The sequence below is a fragment of the Rhipicephalus microplus genome, chromosome 2, assembly GCF_043290135.1.
Source record: "Rhipicephalus microplus isolate Deutch F79 chromosome 2, USDA_Rmic, whole genome shotgun sequence".
Lineage (NCBI taxonomy): Eukaryota > Metazoa > Arthropoda > Arachnida > Ixodida > Ixodidae > Rhipicephalus > Rhipicephalus microplus.
Window position 1 is genome coordinate 267,663,972 of NC_134701.1, and position 26,415 is coordinate 267,690,386.

Consider the following 26,415-nt stretch of genomic DNA (forward strand, 5'->3'; position numbering starts at 1 on the left):
GCAGTAAAAATAAAAAAAAAACCTTTTAACCAAAATGCAACAGTAAAACGGGTCCTCCAAGAGGACATAAAAGAAAACGCCTCGTTCTATAGTCGTTCAACCCAACACTCCCATGATCTCCATTTAGTGGAGACAAAGAAATAAAAAAGGGACTTTTTATAAATAAAATAGCGGGAAAAATTACTTACTCCATTCATGCGCCGCCTCAGGAGAACACATTTTTCCACTCCCAGATTATAGTAGCAGGCCGGAAGGCTTACAATATGCTGGCGCTGGCCGTCAAAAAGCACGATAACCAGCAGCTCTGAAAGACGTCAAGAATACGTAAGAGATAAGGGAATTGGTTTGTTATACGGAATAATCATCACGTTATTCCAAATACGAATCATTCAACGTCTACGCAGAGCCCCGCCGCGGTGGTCTAGTGGCTAAGGTACTCGGCTGCTGACCCGCATGTCGCGGGATCGAATCCCGCCCGGCTGCGGCGGCTGCATTTTCGATGGAGGCAAAAATGCTGTAGGCCCGTGTGCTCAAATTTGGGTGCACGTTAAAGAACCCCGGGTGGTCGAAATTTCCGGAGCCCTCCACTACGGCGTCTCTCGTAATCATACGGTGGTTTTGGGGACGTTAAACCCCACATATTAATCAACGTCTACGCAGATGTCTCGCCTAACCTACATCAGTGTTGCAGCTTTTCTCACGTGCAACATTTCTTGGCAGCGAATGGGAAGCTACTGGCGCGGATCAACGGCACATGTACTCCTCCGTGAAATAGTCCAATTTGGCACACGTTTCGAATGACGGCCGGGTTCGAATAACGAAGTTGTACACTATTTGCTGCTTCTAGTTGGGCAGCCACTCGAAAGCGAAATTCGTCGCAACCTGTTCGCTTAACGTGTTTTCGGCCAGTCGTCGGAACAGCTGGAGGGTGACGTGCGCTCGGCTCACCTGAAGACGAAGCCGCCATTTCGACGGAGAAGTGCACGCAAAACGTGCCACGTTTGGGCCTGAAGTTCGTCATGGCACACGCCATTTTGCGGGAACTGGAGCACGGCGATGTCCTGTAGGTGGGTCAGGCAGTCGCGAACAACTCTTTGTTGGGCGGTGTTGAACAGCGTCACTGTAGCAGTTCTCGGAAATCCAGCACCTGAACACAGAAAGGCAAGGTTGCCAGGGTTGCCGCTGTCAGTGTTGTCAGGTGCCGCCGAGCAAACAAGCAGTCACCCCAAACAAGCAAAAAAAAAACGGTGGTGCTTCTTCGAATAAGCCCAACATAAGTTGAAGTTCAGCGAATGCTCCTATTCTTGAAAATCGCGTTCGAGTACGAAAAAAAAAAACTATGAATACATTTCGCTCCATAAAAAAAACGTAAAACCAGAAATTAAATAATCCTGTATGTGTAGCAGTTGTATTTTTAGCAGTTAATTGACTTGTCAGTGGTGTAGATGCGTCAAGTGTGTTCTGTGTGTAGGTTTTGTCTTATCGCGCAACATTATGATAATTGTAACAGCCAGGTTGTGCGGCCGAATTATTATTATTATTTTATTATTATTATTATTATTATTGTTATTATTATTGTTGTTGTTGCTGTTTGTTTTTTTGTTTGTTTATTTTTGCTATGGCATACAGGGGACAAAATAGCCCCTGACCATGTATGCCTGCCCGGCCCCGGTTCAGATTAAAAAGGTGCCTTCTCCCAGACAAAAAAAAAAACATTTCTGCCTGGTACGCCTCTGATCATTGACGGTCACTCGTTTACTCCTAAAGCGCAGTCTTGTTTGCGGCTGCGCCGAATAGCCTGGCTTGACAGACGTCATTGAAACATGTGCGGTCACATACATCGCCTGGGAAAACGCGACCCTAAATCTACTCCATCCGCTATCCCTTGTTACGGTCACCAAGCAGTGATGAAACGTACGCGGCATTGCATGATGGGCTCAGGCAAATATATTTTTGACTTGTTTTCTCATTTTATTTTCTGGTTTCTAAGTACAGTAAATTAACTGACGTTCTAATCGTGCACCCATCGCAAAATTGCAATTGATCGAAGTGCCGCATAGGCATATACCACGCAGGCTTTCTTACTGGAGCGAGAGCACGCTATAGGCCACATTTTCTCGGACGAAAGACTTGTGTACCTCGTCAAACGGGATAATTGGCCGTCAGCGTCAAAACGAGGGACGCGAAAAATCATCATCGCGTGATGACCACCATAAGGCGCCATGCCGCCGCCGAAGTTGTGACGTCATTACATGGCATCACACTTCATGACTTGTCATGGTGGCTTCATCACATAACATTGCCCCACCGTGGTAGTCTAGTGGCTACGGTACTTGGCAGCTGACACGCAGGTCGCGGGATCGAATCCCGGCTGCGGCGGCTGCATTTCCGATGGAGGCGGAAATGTTGTAGGTCCGTGTGCTCAGATTTGGGTGCACGTTAAAGAACCCCAGGTGGTCGAAATTTCCGGAGCCCTCCACTACGGCGTCTCTCATAATCATATGGTGCTTTTGGGACGTTAAACCCCACATATCAATCTATCAATCACATAACATCGTCGCTAAGTGGGCCGATGAGGAAAGCAATGCGACCACAGATCGTGTGCAGAAAAGTTTCGGAGGCGCGTGCTGGGTGGGGGATTACACTCACCGGCTTAAAGAAAAATGGCATTCGTCCGAGTTGCTCTTTCAGCGTCGTCGCCCGGGACTGCGGCCCCCCTTTGGCCTTAGCTTGGTTCAAAGAATCGCGTGTAAATTTAAACCATCAAGACGTAAGTGGATTTTGTTGCTTCAAGATTATACATATTTTGAAAAAAAGACAGAAACTGGGGAATGTACAAGAACGCCTGTTGCACTACACAAGCATGCACTACACAACCGGCAGATAGTCCCGGCACGTTATCACCAGTCGACAGGCAGACAAGGAGGCGGTGAAAAGTGGGGAGGCACATAGCAGATTAGGGCACCATAAATGTATGCCGCTACAGCGGGACTGCCCATCTCTGCTCGCTTTCTCAGTGCATGCAGCTGAAGCGGTCATGGAGGACACGGAGTTCTTGCCCAGCTGCTGGGGCCATCGGCTACGGGGTCAGGAATTGATCGACCACTACATCAAGGAGACGGCACGTCTGAGCGAGAAGACCAGAGTCCGCTTGGGTGCGCAAAAGGACATCAGGTGAGACGCGCGACTTCGGAGAAAAAGCAGGACGGTCAGGAGAGGACTTGAGCTCCCCTGCAGTCCTAGAGAACTGGGGAAAACGAGGGCCGTAAACGAGACGCCCAACTCTCTTCCCTTCCCCCGCTGTTTTTTTTTTTTGCCTTCCGAACCTTCAAATTTAATCGACAGGTAGCTGTTACAAGAGTACTACTGAGAATATCAGAAAGGATAGGGAATGGTAGCGTGTCACGAAAATGTCATTGGATGAGCCACGTCACCAGCAGATAGGGCTGGCATGTCGTTACAAGTCAAATACCATAATCCTTATGCAGTACAAAGTCAGAATGCAAGTGTGTCTCTACACATTATCTCTGCGCACTAGTAACATTGTGTATTATCTCCTTAGCTATACATTTAGATCCATGCTGTGTTTCTGTCGTGAGCAAGTACCGTTTATATACGGTAAATTGTAGAAACAATATTACCAGTAGGGAAAATTTGAGTACGGGCTAGGGGGTGGAACTCAGAAGGACTCTGCTTTCGCTAGCGAATCGTGGCGCCATGCATCACTTCAACACTTTTTCAAATCACATTCATTAGGAAAATCGTGTTTTTTTTTTCTCCTGCTGAAGTGTCGTTTTAATCTTTCATGTGTTCTTAATCCTGGCATTTGTAGGCATATATGATTCGCTGCATATAATAAATAGGATTCGAACATGTATGCTACAGTCAAAGAGATTATACGAGAAGGCATGTACGGGCGCCTCTGAGGAGCTAGCACAGCGCACGTCTCCTTCTAAAATAGAGGGGGCGTTGGCAAAACGGTCAACTCTTTTCTGTTTTCTGGGTAAACAATAAACATTATCATCATCGATCCACAACAACTAGCCCAGTGGCATAACGTGTAAAAGTGATCTATAGAATATGTGTACTTTAACTTTGTGTGTTTCTCTCTTTGTCATTCGGCGTCATAGCGCCTTCCGCCTCGCGTCTGTAGAGTGCTACTCTACACTCACAGCCCCAAGAGAGTGCTGGCAACTTTCTTTGCGGGAGTAGAGGCTTGTCCCATATTTCACTCTCTTTTCAGGAGTGCTAGGAACTCTCTTCTGCACAGAGTGAGTACACTCTCTCGACCGAATGCTGGTACTCTGGCTGAACGAGAGTGAACAAGCTCCCTCGCCAGGGTACAGGGCACGCTTCTGAAATAGAGTTAATACACGCTCTGCGAGAGCTGCGCTACTCTCTCACAGAAGTGTGGCAGCTTGGGCTGGTTGGTATGACATGGCGATAATTATAGCGCGAGAACAGAACGATGACAAAGAGACAAGAAGGACACGAGTGCTAACTTTTAACTGAGTTTATTGCGCAAAGCGCGAAAACATATTGAAGAGACAGTTAACCGTGTGACAAAAACCATGTGGCACAAAGAGCAATGCATGAGTAAGGAAAAAAAACAAAAGCACAGAAAAAGCCAAAGAAAAGTCTATAAGGAAACGAAACATAAAAGTAAAAGTAACATAACTACATGCGCGCACCGATACCTTCGAGGAACCTTAGTTCCTTCTCGGACAGAGACACGGAGGGCTTGCTATAATGCGTACGTGACACCTGTTCGCGTGCCATCTGCGCGGCATTGACAATAACGATAGTTATAGCGCGGGATCAGAACGACGACAAAGAGACAAGAAGGACACGAAAGACACGAGCGCTAACTTCCAACTCCTTCCACCTAACCACCTAACCCAAGCTGCCACACCTCGACAATAACTCGGGTGCGCTCATCCCTGTGCTTATACAACGTCACTGTATCCTTGAAAAGGGGCACACAGTTGCACTCAGTGCAGTGCCGAGCAAGAAAACCATATTTCCCGTTTCCAACAGTGTTAGCGTGTTCTCTCAGTTGACCGTTCAGACACCTTCCGGTCGTTCCCTTTCCTGCGGTTCTTGTTATGTCGGAACGACATAGGCGGTGAGTTCAAATCCCGCCGTACAAGTTTTTTTTCTTCGACGTTTTTTTTATGATGTGTGCTGAGATTTACCTTACTCACGCAGCATTTTGTGTGATAATCTAACTTTTGGCGACGCTTTAGATGTTGCCGCTGTTTCTTGCTTCGTATGTGTCGGTAGTGGCGCTTCGGGAACTGAACGTTCATGATCACACAAGCATGCTTTAGTTATCACTGAAGTTGTCCTATTATACTTGACGCATTAAACTTACATCTGGGGCGTCTATAAGCTCAGAGGCGTATGGCTACGAGACAGTTATATAGCATTGCGGCGTCGGTGGTAACATGCAAGCGCTAGGTCAGCAAGGACGGAGTGCCAGATCCCATTCGCGCCTCATCGGCACGAGAGTTGCATTGATTGGGAACTCTACTTGAGTAGCAGGGAGTTCGCCACCTCTTTTACTCCGCATTCAACGAAAGATTATGTTCCGCAACCAACTCTGCTCTACTCCCCCGTGGAGTAACAGAACTCAGGGGAGAGTAACACAGTCCCTCTGCTCTTGCAGTACCCCCTCAAATTCTGTTAGTGTATCGAGTGAAAGGAGGTGTGTGGGGGTAATGTTGTTTTCTTTTTTCTTTTTTTTTCGGGGGGGGGGGTATATACTTCAGGTTTATGACCACTTCCTCTACAACAGCCCTTCTGGCTCCCATAAAAAAAACTAAAATATTGTTCTAGAAGACTGCGGTCAGCGGCGAGTGTAGCATCAAAGTGCTTCTCCTTCGCATTGTTTCTGTTTCCGAGCTCTGCTACCAGCCATGATAATCTAGCTAGTGGTCGTAATGCTTGACGGTGGGCGTGCGCACGGGGGGGGGGGCAGGGGAGTCTTTTAGTTACCTAAGAAGGGGGCGCAAGGTCTTCACTTAATAGACTTAGAGGAAGGGGGGGGGGGGGTTGCGCTGCGACGAACTCGTCTTCGCATCGTTTCTGTTTTCGCACTCTGCACCCTCGTGCAGGTTCGGGAAGCACCCTCGCGAGTGCCTTGACCTGTACTACGGCGATCGACAGCCGGACGAGTGTCGCTCGACGTTGCTTTTCTGGCACGGCGGCTACTGGGTCGAAGGAGACCGGCAGTCGCACGCCCTCGTGGCCGACGCCTTCGTGGAGGCCGGGATGGTTGTTGCCGTGGCCGGCTACCCGCTAGCACCCGGCGCCACGCTCGACCAGATCGTCGAGTCGGCCACTCGCTGCGCCCGACACGTGCTCGCGCTCAGGCCTGGACCGCTCGTGCTGGCCGGACACTCGGCGGGAGCCCACTTGGCCGCCATGGTCGCCACTCGGCTACACGGTGAGGTTCGCTTTTGCACTCGACAAATCATTTGGTTACGAAACGAACCGGTATGTATATGTAGCGAAAGAAATAGAAGATGCATAGGCCCGTATGTATTTGCTTTACAAGTCGGCTCCAAGGTGAAAGTTACCCAAGTTTCCTTCTCTATGTACTCTACTTCAGTGTCAGTCTTCATCCCCTAGAAATTTCCTGCTCTGAAAATGATTTCGCAACGCGTCAGGGACCTGCTGTGATGCGTCTTTGACCAAGTGGGGATGCTTTGTGGTAACGTCATCTTGCGGCGTCACGACGACATCACAAATTGTGTCGACCTGTGACGTCACGATGACGTTACATGGTGTCTTAAACGCGCGACGATGATTTTTTGCGCCAATTGCGTCGACGCGGATGGTCACTTTTCGCGTTTGATGAGACTTTTAAGGGGCGAGCTCGGCATGCTGACCATGGGCGTCACCAGAGGATTGCGAAAGGGGAGTTTGCTGCCCTCAAGCCGCACCAGCATTATCTTAACCAAAAAATACACCGGCTACCCCTTATTCCAGCAGCAACGGTTTGCAGACTACCCCCTCCCCCCCCCCCCCCAGGACGAACTCTTGCCGATGCCAAAGCTGCTCGGATTCGATCCCGGCCGTGGTATCGCATTTTGATTGATTGATTGATTGATATGTGGGGTTTAACGTCCCAGAACCACCATATGATCATGAGAGACGCCGTAGTGGAGGGCTCCGGAAATTTCGACCACCTGGGGCTCTTTAACGTGCACCCAAATCTCAGGCATTTTGATTGAGGCGAAACGGTAGAAGCTCGTGTAATGTGCGAGGTCAGTGCGTGTGAAGGAACACCAGATGGTCGACATTGCCGGAGCCCTCCACTACGACGTCTCTGAATATTATGCCGTGGTTTCGGGATGCTAAATCTCATATATTATTTTTAATAATGAGCGTGAGCAGAAATCCCAGCGGGACGTAAAAAAGGTCGCTGTACTTACTGGAAACTTCTCCAAAAGCATTTCTGAAAGAAAAGAAGGGATTGGTCGGTGGAATACTGTTTGCTGCCTCCGCTCTTTGGTTTCTGCGCATATAAACCGAAATACACGCGCCGTGGGAATCAGTTAAAAAAATGTATAACTTAACCTGCGACCTAGTTTTCATTAGACACTGTTGTATATTTTGTTAGTGACTAGCGCAAGTTATATTTAGTCTAACAGATCAAAAATACCTCCTTATAGGCGTCCTCCAACACAATTTCTAAGTTATACAGAACGATCCTCTATGGGATTCTACTGCATCGCGAATCTCCTGCATAATATTTTTTTTGGCAAACTGATAAACAATAGGAGAGCACGAAAGAATGCCACAGGTTAAAGTCCTGCTAGTTTAAAATGGTAAGCGATTTTTAGCCGTTTTCGACACGATGTGATAAATTATCTGCTGCGCGCAGAGATAAAATATTCGACACTTTTTTTAGTTAGAAACCTTGAGGATTGGCAATTTCTTCGACTATAGCTTCAAAAGAATTCAGGAGACTTTCTCCAATAGGGAAAATGGAAACAAGCAAAACTTGGCGTGTGCGTGCTTTTTTTTGCTCTTTATATCTTTATTGCTTATTCTATTGTGCTGCGCTAGAATGACCGTTTCACGCGTTCTCAGGAGCTTGAACTCCTGACCGGCCGCGTTTTCTGTCCACACACAGAAAGTGCAGCAGGGTCCCTTTGACAGATATGTTTCTAGAAGGAAGGAAGGTGGGGGAGGGGGGGGGGGTCTTGAAAAGTTTTTGACTGCCCTCTGCAGATTTTGTATTGCTCTAATTTTTCTGCTGATACTAAAGTGTTGACACGGTTTCACCGCAACCACCAGTTGCCAATAAAGCTAACCGTTATACACTCCCCCCCCCCCCCACCGCTTGGTTCCCGAAAATATTCCTGAATATATACGGCTAATGACTCCGGTACAGCCCTGGTTTCAGACAAGCGTATTTGGATCGAATCGAATGAACGCATCCAGATTCGATGACACAGCAGTTTCTTACGAAATGCGGCGCACGCAGGGGAATCGCGCTTGCGAAGCCTTCTTCTACTGTCGCCCGTGTTGGACGTAGTGGCGCTGCTGGGGAGCTCCGTGGCACGAGACGCCGCCATCAGTGCCGATCAGGCGATGCGCAACAGCCCTCTGCAGCTGGTGGACGAGCTGCCCACCCACTTGCACATCGTGGTAAGTCCCGGCTCGGCTCAGAAGGCGGCTTTATCTTGTTTCTCGTAAAATTTCAGCCCGTTCCACGACGGGAAAAAGCGTCCGACTACGAAACTGTAAGAGCGCGAGTGTCTGTGATTGGCTTTGCGACGTCACGTGCATCATCATCATTAACACCTTCATCTGTATTATTTCTAGCAGCATCATTTATCATCATCATTATTTCGTTTTATTGATTTTCTTATTGAATCCGGTCACGCCTGCGTGGTGCCTGCTAATACTGCTACCATTACTACTACTACTACTACTACTACTACTACTACTACTACTACTACTACCATTGGCGTAAATCACAGGTGGCTAGGGGGGGACGGTCCTGACTTTTTTGCGATCAAGCTCGGGGGAATACCCGGTGTCCGCTTCAGATTTAGCTTTCTTTTATTTCTTTATATCTTTGTTTTAACTTTTTAGCGCGCACAGAAGACAATTATAAGAAAGAAAGAGACGCTAAAAAAATCCCAGCATATCCACGGAGTGCGTGATGATGAGTGAGGCGAAGCATCCGTCAATCCGTCCGCACTTCCGGCCGTCCGTTAGTTCTTGCTTCCGCCCGTCTGTGCGACCGTCCGTCCGTGCGTCCGTCCATGCGTCCGTCCGTCCCTGTGTTCATTCGTGCGTCCGTCCATCCATCCGTCCATCCATCCGTCCATGCATGTCTGACCGTCTGTCCGTGCGCCAGTTCATACGTCCGTCCATACATCTAGTGTACACTCCAAGTATAGCGCCATCTCGCATCTTTTCATCCTATATTCGTCATATAAAAGCACCGCCATCTAGCGGACATTCCAGGGAATAAACGAGAGGTGGCACGGTCGGACAAGAGGAGCAGCACGCGCGCACTCTTTTCTGAGCTTCGTGTCTAGTTCTCACCAAGTTTCACCGCCGCTAGTTGATGGCACTGCGGCCCAACCTTCGCTAAACCTTGCTAAAACCAAGGAGGTTACGCCAAGCGAGTTCAACATGGCAACCTTTTCTGGTGAGACATAGTGCTCAAAGTGCGTCCTCTAATTTTTCAAAATCAGGCATCAAATTCAAGGCAAATTTTATTGGAGATTAAGTCACCAATACTCGTCTCTGCAGGTTCTTTCATCAGAAACAACTATCTTTTTTTATTTATAGTTAACGTGCGCAGGTTTTCTCCTCAATTCAAGAGAGTGCGCGCATGACGCTACTCTATAGTCCGGCCGTGTAGGTGGCTAACAACAACAACAACAACAACAACAACTACTACTACTACTACTACTACTACTACTACTACTACTACTACTACTACTACTACTACTACTGCTACTGCTGCTACTGCTGCTGCTACTACTACTACTACTACTACTACTACTACTACTACTACTACTACTACTACTACTGCTACTGCTGCTACTGCTGCTGCTGCTGCTACTACTACTACTACTACTACTACTACATGAAGTATGGATACATACCAAGTCGCCCAGATGTCAGTTTTAGTGCAGTATCTCTCTCTCTCTTTTCAGGCTATACGGAAACAAAATAGTTGCATGCGTCCACCTGTGCATGCTTTCTTGTCTCATGCGCTACGCCAACAATGAGCCAACTAATCCATATGCTGTATAGTGAACTGCGATAGGCGCTACGTAACAGTAGGGTACTCCCTCTCTCTCTCTCTTTTTAACCCCTTGAGGGCCGGCCCCCGTTTTCCATTTGGCTGCATCTCTGGAATTGAAACTTGCAGAGCCACATGTATGCCTTCGAGCAGGTTCTTCGGTTTGTAAAGGCATCAGCAAAAACAAAACACGGAAGAAACACCCGTTTAGATGATTGGGCGAGTTGGTACTGCATTTTAAAATTTGTTACGTTGCAGTAAGCAACAAGAAGCATTCGGTCCACGAATAAAATTGTTGTGTTGGAAGAGCCAATGGTAATTTTTTAAAACCATGATTGCCAAGGTGCACGCAGTTTAAGCTTTTATGGAACTACCGAAGGCTTACTCATTACCAGATGCACAAATTTTCGCTTTATATTTCTGTGCCGCTGAAGCAAATGTGTCCTCTGTCAACGTACATTATGACGAGATTCGATGTTCTTGCACGAAGCATCATTCAACTGTTAGGCATTGGTTAATTGCTGTATCTCTTGTCACTTAAATCTAACGTTATTGTTACTTTGATATAGTTTTTCATTATTCTATTTTAAAAAAGTTGGAAGGATTTTAGGTCTGTCTTGAAAATGGTTGCCTTGCTATTCACAACCTATTTGAATAGTATTCGATTCGTGTTGGATTCGGTATAATCACTATTCGATTCATATTCGATTCGCTTCTAAATTTAGCCCACCCCTATTATTGACTCCACATAGCCCTTTTCTTGCACCCAGTGTAATTTTCATTGCTTCCGGGATCGGAGGCATTAGAAGCTTTTTGCACCTGACCTCGTTTTGCACTGCCTCCGGGATCGGCCCACCTTTGACCAAGCGACGATGTTATGCGATGACGTCATCATGTGACGTCAGGTTAATAGACGTCATCGCGACGATGTCACTCCCTTTGGCGGCCTGTGACGTCATCACATGATTTTTGTTCGCATCACTCGTGTTGACGCCGGCGGTCATATTTTGCGTTTGATCAGGCACCTAGGAATTTCCCCTGAATAAAATCGCTGAGTTTTGTTTTCTTTCCACCATTCCCCCTACCCTTGTTTTTTTTTCTGCCTTCGCAGTTATTTCTTTTTTTGCCTGTCTTTTACCAAGCTGTAAATATAGCTAGAAAACGAAGACGCCAGACGCAGACTGTTTAAGACTTGTTGTTCGACGAGTTGGTTGACATCAAAGGGTTCCATGTCAGCGCAAACTATAAAGGAAAGATTTGAGAAAGAGGTAGGAGGAAGCAGAAAGATCGGGCGCTGTAGGTTGTACACGTATACTGGATGCGTACTGCGATGTCATACATTAACCCTCTTGATTATCTGTTCACACCAACGTACGTCTCTAATCGTCAAGACCATTCACGAAAAATATTAGAATACCGTTACAAAACCCACTCTTTCGGTAGTTCTTTTTTCGTAAAAACAATACAGGAATGGAACGTTCTACCGGATGATCTCGTCAATGAATCTGATAATGAATCTTTTTTTTTTCTTGTAACAACTCCTACAATATCACTGCCACTAAGGATGGTTTGCTCTCTCGAAGCGTGTGGGTGTTTACAAATGCATGACGTTGTTTTCGCTCACCAATATTCGAGTGTTTTATTTTTCTTCTCTTAAAATATTTTGAGTGCTGTTTTATTTGTTGAATCTTTTGTTTCGATTGAAAACTGTGTAGTCGAATTATTATGTGTACCTCCCCTACGTAATGCGTCACGGCGACGTAGGTGAAATGTAAATAAACAAATAAAATGTATACACAGACTGAACCTTAATTAAACCGAAACTTCGTTGCACCGAGTTCCTATATGCGGAGAGAGCTGCCAAAAGCGTCATGATCGTGGACGAGTCGTGATTGGTCGATCGCGCAGGTGACGTACAGCGAGCACGACCCTCCGTGGTTCGGGCGCACCGCTGGCGCCTACCGCGAGGCCCTGGGCCGGCGGCGCATCTCGTGCGAGCTGCTCGAGTACGCGGACGAGGACCACTTCAGCTTCCTGCTGGGCCCGCTGCGAGACGCTGCGCACCGAGTCACCGCGAGGATCGTCCAGGCTGCTTTGGCGGTGCCCTTTCCGCAGCAGTGAGGCACCGAGGTCGGCCATCGGGGGCAAGGACGAACCGGTCCATGCCGCCATCCTCGTCACGAAGAAGCCCTCACGGGACCCGATCGAGTTTATCCGCCTCTGTTTATTATTGGGGAGCGCGTACCATATACTTCCCGCCCGCGTCTCTCTCTCTCGTCGCTAAATCCGTGCAGCGCGCCGGACGCCATAGCAGAGCCCGTGCGTGTTTGCCTCTGAATGCAGTCTTGTCGTTTTCAGGGCGGTATAGCTTTTATGATGTCAAACGGATGTCGCTATCAGGGGAGTAGCCACGAACTGTTATTCAAGGGGAGGGGTGGGGCGTCCACCACCATTTGTGGTGGTGGGGTGGACTCGCCACCCCCTCCCCACCTAAGCCAGTGGTCGCTATGCAATCGGTTTAATCAATGCGCACGAGTGCCGATACATCAGCAGATAACTTATTTTACTTCTGTTTGGCGATGTTAATCTTTCGTTACTCTGTCTACCTTTTCTCGCTAGACTATTTTTTTTGCCAAACCTAAGATATATGTCAATTGTGAACCAATCGACCAACCAAGCGGGCGTATGGCTTTACGGTACATACAAAAAAACAATTACACCATCTCCTGCTAAAGGGAACCAGGTGTAGATGCGAAGCAGCGGGAGCTAACGCTTACACTGGCGGCGGCGATGACGCCGGCGCTCATCGCGGCGTTGCGCAGGGGAGAAACCTGGGAAGGCGCAAAGCACGCAGTGATGGAACGGTGTTTCCTGCTGGAGCATGCGAATCGCTGCTAATAGGCAATGGGAGACAGGAGTCTCCGATTGGACACAGAGACCAGCACTCTGCTTTTATTCAACGTGCGCGCTGTGAATTTTTATTGTGCAATAACACACAGTAGAAATATCACGCCGGCACTACCTTGGAGGTCAAGTTCCAGTGCCTATATATAATAAGGTGGCCAGCTAACGGTTGTGAAGTACTAGCAGCCGTTTTTTTTTTTTTCAGTAAAGAAACTCGCTAGCAGACGCTGCCTGCGTCGGCGTGGCGAGAGAGAGAGGGGTAGAGCGTAGAAGAAGAGAGGAAGGGAACGCGCACGCGCAATGTGGGTGTAAACGCCACAGGGAAGAATGTCTGAATGAGAAAGGGGGGAGCGAGCGTAGGTTAGCAGACGCTCCCTGCGTCGGCGTTGTGCGGCGAGAGAAGGGGAGCATAGGAGAGAGGGGGAGCGCATGCGCAGTAAGAGAAGTCACGCCGCACACCGGATTGAGCTCGACCACAAGCTGCTTCGCATCTAAAAGAAGAAAAAAAAAGCACTACTGGGAAATGATGAGAGCTCGGGCAATGCGTATATGTCACCGCTTGGCTACCATGCCCCTCATCGAATTACTGGATTCTTGCGACGCACACACAAGCACGGCGCGTGCGGACACTGGTGCGCATTAACCGGTTACCACTTCCACACACGTCCTCATTCCCCGGCATTTATATGCATTTCTGCGCGCACGCCGTCTCGCGGAAAACATTAGCATTCTTCGTGTACACGCACCGCATGCTCTTGTCTCTGCAGTCTGCAGTACTGTAGCATTACTTAACTCTCTCTTAGAGCTCCTTCAAGGGCATGACCACTTCTACATCAGTTCCTGTATACGCAGATGTGTTGCATGTGCATGTACTCGTCGGCTAGTGTCTGATCTCGCACTGCATTATAGGCGCGCGCTGTACTTCACTTGTGGCATTTAGAACTCTCCTTATTCTAATTCACTTAAGTCGATTCCATGCTGATGTACTATGTTTATCAGTATACTACAGTGAAATGCTCTCATTTAAGTACTTTAGTGAGCGCTATATGCGCTGTTGTTATGCCATAACGCAAACAATATTTCGGTGCAGCTTTACCGATGTCGGTGCTACGGGTGGGCGGGCATGATTTCGGCCAAGAATGGTTCATCGCGGCTCGTATATGTACATGTGTGTACGTAACTCGCAGGACAAGCACAAAATATCCAGGGACTTTACCGAGCACTGCCCGTAAGCGCCATCAGGTTCGGAGCGGAAAAAAGAAAAAAAAAAACATTGTATAATCGTTGATGACTACAGGATTCAGGGAACCTTAAAGACGTAATCGAAGATTTCGTTTCTGTTTATATTTTTGTTTCATCCAATGCCTATTTTGTAGCGTATAGGTTGAGCACTGACCGATGTTGAGCAGTTTCGCGTGGCTTACGGCGAGTAGTTCTGCGCAAATGGGAGGAGCAGTGACCTCATACGGCGCACAGCTGCCCCCCTCCCCCATCCCCCCGTAGGCCTGGAAGCTTCAGGAGTGGCGCGCTTGACTTGCATGAGATAGCTCGTTTGCTAGTCCGTCCATCTGTAGTAGCTCAAGCTAGGCATATCCTGACATAGCCGAGCTAAGCTACTGCCCAACGCGTGATTGGTTTCTGATTGAAATGAAAAGACCGTGAAACGTAGTGACATATTCATGCATCCCTTTCACGTTGTGGGTAGGATTTGTATATATTAAAATCTTGATTAGAAGTAACGAAAACCGATATGTTGCGCAGTCTAGCGGAAGAGCATTGAAACTAGGCTAAGGAGTCGATGACTTTTCAGTGGCACGTTGTGAAGCGACGCTGCCTTCGTGGGAGCCAATGGCAGTGTTTGCAGCACGTGTTGTCGCGTGTACATACGACTCCATGTTTGCCGCAAATAGGAAAATTCTGGGAACAAATGTTTCGCGGCAGTATTCAAGTTATACCATTCCGTGTTGAGACTATCGATCAGACCGGTATGTTTTCCGTTGCTTAAAAAAAAACACTGTCATAAAAATTGATTGCTGGTCCCTCCAAGCGCAGTTAACTAATGTGGCCGGATGTCGACAGACCCTATAGAAGGAGCAAGGGAGAGAATTTAGAAGGCGAGCTTATGGTCCATAGTGAATGAGGCACGTCGAATAAATACCTCATTGTTGGAGTCACAAATGAAGAAGTTGTGTTATGCAAGCTTGGTTCATTCAAACAGCGTAATGTCACCTCTGGTACAAATGCAGCCAGTAATTGACGCTGCTAACGTTTGCGGCCAGGAAATGTTGGCGGGAGAGATAGATAGATAGATAGATAGATAGATAGATAGATAGATAGATAGATAGATAGATAGATAGATAGATAGATAGATAGATAGATAGAGAGAGAGAGAGAGAGAGAGAGAGAGAGAGAGAGAGAGAGAGAGAGAGAGAGAGAGAGAGAGAGAGAGAGAGAGAGAGAGAGAGAGAGAGAGAGAGAGAGAGAGACGAGCGCACTCCGGTAACTGATGCTTTCACAAGCAAGAGCGTGAGTTGATAAGAATAATGTGAGTCGTTTGAACGCGAACGCCATGTATGTCCACAACCAAAGTTGTCCTCGTGTATTTCACGTGATAAGCGAAAGTGACACAATAAGGATGTTTTTCAACAGGCGAACATCTAAACAAAGTACCAGTGGATATGCTTACGGCTCTTAGACTTGCGATTATCGCCGTTTGAACACAGATGAAGTGTTCCTTTTCATATTTGCGCAGTGTGTATACGGTCTCCTCGCTTGCAGATGCCCCCGTATCGTCTAACAGAATGGATATAGAAGCCATGCAGCAACAAACTAGTTGAGTATTATTTTTAGCGAGACTGCACTGACTTAACCGGCTGCCGCAATAAAAACAATGGTGAATATACGGTCATGAAATATGTGTATGCGATATTCCGTTATCTGTCTTTTTCTGTCGTTATTGATATTAATGATTATAAGCTATTCATAAGAAGAAATAATAATTAGACGAAAAACGTCAATTTTATGTCAGCTGGCTACATGGGACACCCTCGGCTCTGGTTGTAATTAAGACAAGACTGCTTACGGTCTGTACAAAATGCGTGTACAATTTTGTGCACTGCGCAAAGACTCCTCCAAAACCGTCCTGATGATGCACTTACGAGCACGCAAGCATTACCTTACCTCATTTCTTTACGCGTAAACCGTAACTCGTAGGGGAGGTTACATTGCTAACGGTAATAACAAGCCGTCCGACCGGTGCTTCGTATGTGGCTCATGGTGAAAGCTGCACAAGGCACCCGGTAGCCTATGGGAATCCGGCTGGGGGCCTCGCCAAGAACGCGGATCCCCCCTGCTTGAGCTAACTGGACCGCGCATCGTGAGCCGCCCAAGGCAACGCACCCGCCGGTGGAGAAGACAAACCGTGCGCGGCGGCGGGCCATCGGCGGTGGCAGTACGTACGAGGTCCCCCCGCGACAAGGACACCACCTATGTTTGTGCGTGTACGCTCCGCACGCGGCGAAGGCCGTCGGCCGAGCGAAGGAGGAGCCGTTCCGTCCTTGAACCGCGCAGCGCTGGGAAAGAATAAAACGCCGGCCATCGCTGCTTCGCGAGCGCTCTGGGAGGAGGCGTCCGGCGCATCGCGCAACCGAGCAGGTTACTACTGCGCGGCTGGCTGGTGCTTCCGGTACGCTACGCACACACACACACAGGTGCGCTGTCGGAGCCGTGCAAGTGGTACACAAGGTCCACCACCAGCCCGCCCCGGCCCACATAGTTCACGCGGCGCAGGGGCTGTGGCCTTCGGTCGCGGAACTTTTCCTTCTCAGGTCGCGACATTTCTTCGGGGCCACTCGCGCTGCACAGCAGGCATCATTGAGTCGCGATGCGGTTCAGAAGAGCGCGCAAAGCGATCGCAAGTGGTGTCCAGAGACTAGAGCAGCTAAACTACGCGCTCGCAACTGCCTAAACTCTCGCTTATTGTCCTCGTGTTAGGCATAGTGCGGGGCGGCTGTTTCGTCTGTCCTCGCCGTTTGATCTCGAACAAAAGGACTGCACCTCTGGGCAACCTTTTTAAGCCGCGCGAAAGCTGTTGATACTCGCGCGAAGGAATGGGGAGGCTCTGCTATCAATGTCTGAAACATGCAGAATAATAAAAAAATGCCCAACGGTGCTACTCCACGGTGCAGGGCAGGGTTGGCAATGGTGCCTACTTTCCGCCAAATTGGCTGTTTTTCAGCTCCATTTGGCGACGAAAACTTAAATTTTGGCTTCTTGGTTTCTCAACTTCAGTTTCGACGCGTTTAGTAGCCATTGTTCTTATTGTTTACATATCAAATACACTTTCTCCAAGCTTTTCCGCCCCATCAACCGGTCGTGCGCGCAGTCCCTTCTCTGGTGTTGCGCATGCGCACCAGCACTGCTAAATGGCTACTAAATAACTGCTACTCTAGTAAGGCGCAGCGCACATGTAAGTACGGAGTGGCGAAGTTGCGTGAATGTTGGTAAATGCATGGCTAGCGCTCTTCTCCAGCTGCTTATCATGCATCTATGCTGATGTTAAGCGCAAGTTGCTCATTCTGATGCGCATGCGCGTGTTCTCGTGTGAACTTGACAAAAACAGAGGTACTGAATAAAATGGATCAGGACTGTTCATCTTCCGAACCACATTTTATTACCTAAAGAACTGGTGTTGAGTAAGCTCTACAAATAGAATAACTTCAACGTTTAATGTCTCTATATACTGACTTGTAATTGGCTGTATTGTTCGAAATTTGTTATGTATCTATAGCACGGGCTCTCTCTATATTCCACATGAACAATTACGGGTGCACTGAATTTGCTATCTTTATATATTTATTTATTTGCAGCTTCTCTCGGGCGTGAATACCAAGCAAGAGGTAAAATAATGCGCTTTCATTTATGATCTTCATGGAATTAAGTACACCTTCGTTCTCACTAAACACTTGCCTTTCCGTCAGCCTGTTCCGTTAGTTCATTGTTCAGACAAAAATGACTTAGCGTGTTCATGTTCGTCTTGGCAGGGTTCTCTATAGGAATTTGCGATCATAATAAGTAACTTTAAGATGTAGCGACGTTTTCTTGAGTAAGTTTCCTAGCTAATTCCAGTTTTATTATAGTAAATAAATAGAAAAAAAAGATGTTTAAGCTCTCTTTATACCTACGGGTATAGAAAGTGATTCCCTTACAAGGTGACCCTTCACTTCAGTGCGGCTTCCTCCTTCCGTACTGCGTCATAAGACGAACATACTATATATATATATATATATATATATATATATATATATATATATATATATATATATATATATATATATATATATATATATATATATATATATATATATATATATATATATATATATATATATATATATATATATATATATATATATATATATTTAGGTGTCAATGATGGTTACTTGAGCGGTGCTATATGTTTTGTGGTATACTATACCACACAACAAATCCATACTCTAAAGCTGGCGGAACACGGTTAAAAATGCCAAAAGTGCTAAATTTGCATGGAACATTGCAGCTTCATTTGAATGGCCTCGCTTATTCAAAACAGTATTGTTCATTGTTCAGTAATAATTCCACTCCTAATGCGGCTTCTGCTCAACCTGACCACCAATTTGGCGGTAAGTTTAAATGAAATTAATGGCTATAATTTGGCAACCTTTAGCTGGTGTTTTGCCTCCTTTTCTAATCCACCCTACGGTGACCCTGACGCACAGACAGCGCGATATGGCCCGATTTTTTTCGTGGCTAATACCCGCCGTTGTGACTTGCTGAGCGGCGTTGGGCCGCTCAGCACGACAGCGCGAATACGATTCCCGGCCACTTGCAGCGGCTTTTCGATGGCGACGAAACGCACAAACGCCTGTGTAATTTGATTGAGATGCACATGAGAAAAAAAAAACCACGTAGTCGAAATCAAGCCGGATTTTTCCACCGGCGTGTCAGAAAAGCATGCCGTTGATTTGGCACGTTTAATACTAGTACTATTTATTTTAATTGTTTATTCGTAACTAAGCGTTGCGTTACTGAGAATGTAATCACTCCGGTTTTGTCACCTAAAAATTCCGTTCATGAAAAATAAACCGGAGTCACTCACGTGCAATGCATCTTCATTGGACCAATGGCAAGGACGACGACCGATGATTGCACGCACAACTACGACACGACCCCAATGGAAGGACAACAATGTGACGAAGACATTCGGCACGGACCGGCGTTACGAAACTGAAAGCAAAGTCTTGGCTGAACGCGAAAACCTTCTGATGATTCATTCAGACAAACAATGCGCTCGGTGATGACGGTGTACTAGCGATAATGTGTCGCAAGTGTCATCATCAAATGATACATGATTATATAAATATTAGACCGTAGCTAACACGTATATATACTCGCGGCTCTCTGCACGAGCGAGGTACTAAGTTGCTAAACCGTTTGGAGAGGGCGCTGTTTTGGCAGTCGACGCCGCGCAAAGGCTATGCTGAAAAGTAAGGTGTAAAAGAAGGCTCACTGAGATATGAAGGTCAAAGGCAAGCGCAACCGTGTTGGCTTTAACTTAGCCGCAAAATGACAACACGAACGGGGAAAACACATTTGAAGCGTTAGTTATTCAACACTTGCACACACATGTAATTCTGCACAATCAATCATGACGTTGAAAGACAGTATAGAAAAGTGCGTGCATTTAAACCATGCACAATGGTGTGCTCTCGTGGCGAGGGAGAGCGAGAGGGAGAAAGAGGCAAGGCACTCAGGTTTACCAGATACGAGTGTCTGGTTCATTATCTTGCACCACGCTAGGGAAATAGTAAGAGATAGATAGATAGATAGATAGATAGATAGATAGATAGATAGATAGATAGATAGATAGATAGATAGATAGATAGATAGATAGATAGATAGATAGATAGATAGATAGATAGATAGATAGATAGATAGATAGATAGTGCCTCAGCGTGGAGTATTACATACTGAGAATGCAATGAGTCGAGTCGAGGTATAGGCGCAAGCGCTCATACTTCGTTCGCCAACAAGTGGAACGGAGGACAACAAGTGAAACTCCCATGCAGGTATAAAACTTACGCGCTTCTGTCCGCATCCCCGCGCGGATCCATAATGGCCTCGTGCTCCACGGGAGTGCGCCCCGCTTTCTGCAACAGCATCCGGACGTTCCAAGCATTCCTGGAGCAGCGGGTGACCGTTGATCAACCCATGGTTTTCTTCTTCTCTCTTTTTCTTCTTTTAAGTGGTGTACGTCATGAGCAGTATCTCGCCCCCACAATCCCACCCCAGTGCACCACAGTATGTTGAACCTGACTATATCACCGTGCGCATGACAGACATCGGATAGCAGAGAACAAGCGCAAAGATAAGGTAACACCCCTATACAGCCACGTGCGCGTAAGGAAACATGCATTGATCGGTAACTGCAGGCACTTGACAGACCGGCGCCGCAATTCTAGGAGCCCATAAAACGCCACTACGAGCAATTTATATTAACTACGTCGAATATATCTGCTCACAGTTTAGTACGAGGTTCCAATTCCGCAAGTATATTCGAGTTTTTCTTGGATTATTCGTAGATCGATTACCCGAAACTTCTATAGGCTTCTCTGATGACTGGGTCTCGCTTCTTTCAGTATACCAGAACCGCAGTTCGTTTTAAAAAGTTGTTATCTATCATTGCTTTGGAGAAATGGCGTTATGTTTCTCACCATGTGGTCGCAGGTTCGACCACGGGACCACATGAGAGCTTTCAGCCCTCTTCGCAGACACAGGTCCCACAAATTTCGGCAGAAGCCCTGAATTGATTATCATAGCGTCGCGCAAAACCGATGCGTTTCCACACATTTAAAAGTGGTGGTGGTGGTGGTGGTGGTAGTGGTTAGAAGAGGAGAAAGGCACCTAATTTCTGCCAGCACGGTCGGAAGCACGGCGCAGTGCTTATATACACTTAAAGGGCGAGGGTATGTATTGTGCGGGTGTCACTTGTCGCCGCATCACAGCTAGGTTGACCGCTGCCGCCCCTTCAGGTAAAAGCGACCAGTCCAGAGGATGGCAGCATGTGTGGGTGACATCTTTCACTTCAAGGTAGGAGAGAGGGGAGACCCACTGTTCAGGTCTTCGGAAAGACTCTTCTGCGGACAGTTGAAGCAAAGCATATATAGCGATGGATTTGTAATAAAGCACTCGTCAGGACGTGCAGCCACATGAAAACACTTCAGAGTGGGTTTAGTTTCTTCTATAGTTACATAAATGGGATGTGCAAATATGTCACGGTTTTGCGTTACCGCTCCTTCTTTTTCACTAATTGTGTTTTAAATGCGAAGCATTTCTTAGCGAACTTCGGCGACCTTGAGCCTATCTATCTATCTATCTATCTATCTATCTATCTATCTATCTATCTATCTATCTATCTATCTATCTATCTATCTATCTATCTATTATCTATCTATCTATCTATCTATCTATCTATCTATCTATCTATCTATCTATCTATCTGTCTGTCTGTCTATCTATCTATCTATCTATCTATCTATCTATCTATCTATCTATCTATCTATCTATCTAGCCGCCTACGACTTTTAGCTCTCCTGGCCGTTTCGATAATGGTATCAATACCAAACGTGGTATTGCATAACATTACTGTATAGAGAACATATTTGACTAGTCATAACATGAACATCATGACATGTATGTGATAAACGTCATGATTTAAATTTCATGGTCCTGAAGCTCTTGCGGTGGTTTCGTTCACATGGCATGTTGCAAACCTGGTATGGTATGACATGATTGCATGGCGAACACAAGCGACAGACCCAAACATGAAAGTCATGACATGCGTGTCATGTAACAACATGGCTACATGCCACGCTCATGACGATCTAGCGGCCGTTTTGCTATAGCGTCACATATACTAATGTTGGTATTACAGTACGTGAATGGATAATGAATTTATGTGACTGGTGAAAACATGATAATCATTAGATGCGTGTCATGTAACAACATGACTACATGCCACGCCCATGATGCACTTGCGGCCGTTTCACTAGATTCACTTATACCAAATTTGGTATTACGGGACGTGAATGGATGACGAAGGTATGATACTGGTGCAAACATGATAAACATGAGATTCGTGTCATGTAACAACATGACTACATTCCACACTGATGATGCGTTCGCGGCCGTTTCGCTTCACAAATGCTAAATTTAGTATTACGTGACGCCAATGAATGACGAAGGTATGTGACTGGTGCAAACATGATAGTCATGAGATGCGTATCATGTGAGAACATGACTACATGCCACAGTCAAGGCGCCAATACATTGACCTGACGCGGTGCGCGTGATCGCGGCGTTCATTTCGTCGCGTCGCTCCGGCGTTGCCACGCCAGACGCTGGTCCTGCCATGTATACTCGCACGCGCACGCTGCGCTTCGTTGGTTTGACGCATGTGCGTTTCAGCGCGTCCGGCGTCCCTCCATCACGAAAAGAGGGAGACTCAGTGTTGTCTGGGTAATGCATCGGCGCGAAATCCAGCATGTCGCATTTCGCGCCGCTCGCCATCGAACTGCAGGCGTCGACAGACGCTGGTCGCTCCTATATCGTCAGACTATAGAGTACTATAGCGTTTTGCTAACGTTGCGTTACTGTGCCCAGCGTGCGCGCGCGTCAACGCTACATAGGAGTATATTGGGTGCATGATGCGCTCGCGGCCGTTTTGCTAGCTCCACATATACCAAATTTGGTGTTAGGTGACGTCAATGGATGACGAAATGTATGACATGCTGCAAACATGATAATCCTGACACGCATGCCATGTAAGAGCATGGCAACATACCACGCTCATAACATGTTCACGATCGTTTTGCTAGCTCTACATATACTAAATTTTGTATCACGTGACGTGAATAGACGGCGAAGGTAAACGGCACACCCAGACATGATAATCATGACACGGAAGTCATGTACGGCATCATATACCGCCACCCCGTAACGTTGTGCTGATTTTGAAGTGACATATCAACATTTCTCATTCGTGCTTCGCATATCACCGATTCCCAATGTAGGTGGGATCTTTGCCGCTCCTGATTCCGGTGAAGGCACCTCAACACCAATAAATCTCTTTCAAAAATTACTGTGGGGTTATGAAGCTTCATTTTTGCCTGTCAGCCTACGCATTGCTAAAGAGGAACCTGTCGTTCTGGGGATGCACTCTCAATGAAACTGCGAAAAGGGCCTTACAGCATTTTTTTTATAATAGAATTCCCTGGGCGCCGCCATATTCCTCAGTCGCAGGTGTCTCAAACACGGTTCCCACGAGGGTCTCGGTTACGACCCGTTGTCCGCACATGGCTGCTTTCGCCCACATTTTTTTTTAATTTTCTATATTAAGCATGTTCATGAGCTGTACTACCCTGACTGGTTGGCATTTCTTCAATGAGGCATACCATGTGTCCACCTTGTTTCGAAACATAACTGTGTAACGAAATGACGATAGTTATAGCGCGAGAACAAAACGACGACACAGAGACAAGAAGGACACGAAATATACGTGTCCTTCTTGTGTCTGTGTCGTCGTTTTGTTCTCGCGCTATAACTATCGTCATGCCATACCAACTAGCCCAAGCTGCCACACTTCTATGTGTAACGAAAATTGTATTTCACAATCGGCGTACAGATTTGAGTTGTTTTTGACATCAGTATCGACATGTCGAAATCTAGGCAGTAAATATCCTTTAAAAATGACGTGTACATGCAGAATGTGGTAAAGATCTTTTTTTAATGGCAGCGTTTGCTTGCAAATTCACCAGCACCCCCTCCCCCTCCCCAATTTCGCTCCTACTACCTTAACTGTCCAGTCCCTTACCGCGGGACTAAACTGCTTCAGTGCGGCCAGCTGGTCCTATGTTTTCCTGTTCTTGACCCCCACCCCCGAAACAAAAATGCACTGCCGAGGAGCTATAGAGGCGGCACCAAGACCATTTACTACAAGGGGGGGGGGGGCGCAAAGGCGGGGAGAAAACAAGCGGAAATTTAGGAGGGCTCCAGCTCACCCATACTACAGTGTACTAGAAGTACACTCTACCCATACCCCCTATAGTGGCGCTATACCGGCTGCCAAGGCTGCGACGTCAGCCTTTGTACTCGCGCGCGCAGCCCAGCATGGCGGCGTTGTTTCTCCCCTGTGAAAAGGTGTGTATGCGTGCCTCATAAAGAGGCAGACACACAAAAATCCCGATAATTGTTGAGAGAGCATTGTTCGAACACTTCTCGTGCATTCCCCGCCGCGGTGGTCTAGTTGCTAAGTTACTCGGCTGCTGACCCGCGTAGGTCGCGGGATCGAATCCCGGCTGCGGCGGCTGCACTTTCGATGGAGGCGAGAGTGCTGTAGGCCCGTGTGGTCAGATTAGGGTGCACGTTAAAGAACCCCAGGTGGTCTACATTTCCGGAGCCCTCCACTAGGACGTCTCTCATGATCATATGGTGGTTTTGTGACATTAACCCCCCCCCCCCCCCCCCGTATCGATCAATCACTCCTCGTGCAGAGTGGTGTAAGCAGACGACACGGACCGGGTGATCACACGTCTGTGAGCGCTCATGGCGTGGCAGTCCACGCAGGGCGGTTCCTGTTCGGGTGGCAGCCGCCCAACGGCGCAGGAGGCAACACTCGACGTCTACGACAGCCGGCTTTGCTCGCCCGACGCTGTCAAATGCGTTTCCCTCCGGGTGGAACCGCCTGTACGGCGTCATCCGAACCGGCCTGCGCCGCGCATTTATACGCCCAACCCGGGGCCACCACAAATGGGGCAGCGTCATGCATCCTCCTGCTGGAATACTACTGCGACACACTGTGCGAAAGTGTGTTACAGTTACGCCACACGGTTACATTACACGCATGCGGTATAAACGCGCCGAAGCCCGCCAGATAAGATTCGCTGTGATAAGATGCCGGCGATTCGGCCATCGAGTACCCATCGCTATTGGTCGCTCGCTTTCGGTGTCAAATCACCAGAAATGGGCGAATCTTTTTCTTACGAAAAATTATGGTGCGAGAGCGTTTTCATGAATACGGGTCGGCCCAAGTGCGCAGAAATCCGAACATTGCTAAATGCGAATTCCAACATGCTTACATACGTAGGTTTTGCCCGTTAAGAACTAGAGATCCTCGTGTACATGTGATGACGTCATGTCGCACAATAAGATCCCGATTACGGACGAGAAAAAAAACTACTGAAAAAAAAGTAGGGAATAAACTGCAAACTTGCTAGACCGGGCTCAGGCCACCCGGATGTTGTGTGCACGCAGGAAGGTATTCGTCTGTATAATCTTCAGGAAACGTTCCTAGCATTGTACAGTTGTTCGCAGGAGAAAATTTCAGCCAATACTGCATCACTAGCGAAGACAGTATAGCCAAAGGAACAAAGAACTTTGCGAACTTTTACAACTACTGTAACTTAATTCTCAGGCTGCTCTGGCACTTGTCATTATTTTTTCTAGTTCAAATGCATTCAATGGCAAAAAAAAAGAAGTCTGCGAACCAATATGTTGTGTGTGGTTGTCATAAATATGACCGAGTGAATAAAGGTTGTCGATGAAATAAATATGACAATAATATATAATTACTTTACAACACCAAAGTCCGCTATATTTTTGAATTGGTTCGGCATATTTTGAAACGCCTCTTGTTTGTCGCATGTCTAATTGTTCAAAACGAGGGAGTAATAATGAACAAAACACGTAAAAATACGTAAAGACATGTACAGAACTATCGGTGCCAGAAGCAGTGATTTTTGGGATGTGTTCCAGACGGCGGCACAATGTCTCCCTGCAGCAATATTAGCAAATAAAGAGCTTCAACAAAGAGCGCACCGCCGCTCTTTCCCTAATTAATGCAAGTTCGTCCACAGCAATTTGAACTCGCGATCGGAAAGCAAGAACAGCGGCGACATGCATTTCGCCGCACTATCACGTGTTATAATCAAACTTACTATCGAAGAGTCATTATTACCTTGGTTCCATGCAACAAACCCCTAGACATATTTCGCGTTTTCCTTTATTGAATGTCGGAAATTTATAAACCTAAAGCGGAAAGGCTTGGAGGAAACGGCGATGCGTTGCAAGCAAACGCTCAAACGTATGTATACGCTCCCTTCGTGATAAAGAGAGAGAAAAATTGCCGGATGCCACGC

At 47.1% G+C, this 26,415-nt stretch overlaps 1 protein-coding gene across 1 annotated transcript in view; it reads left to right on the forward strand.

The window, feature by feature from the left end:
- The window catches only part of KFase (kynurenine formamidase), a 43,636-nt gene extending 27,540 nt beyond the window's left edge, over positions 1-16,096 (forward strand). Inside the window, exons 2-5 of the mRNA XM_037421021.2 lie at positions 3,018-3,174; positions 6,117-6,448; positions 8,498-8,661; positions 12,188-16,096. Coding sequence (XP_037276918.2) covers positions 3,018-3,174; positions 6,117-6,448; positions 8,498-8,661; positions 12,188-12,400 — 866 coding nt within the window. The 3' untranslated portion in view covers positions 12,401-16,096. The remainder of the gene's footprint in view (positions 1-3,017; positions 3,175-6,116; positions 6,449-8,497; positions 8,662-12,187) is intronic.
- The last annotated feature ends 10,319 nt before the right edge of the window (positions 16,097-26,415 follow it).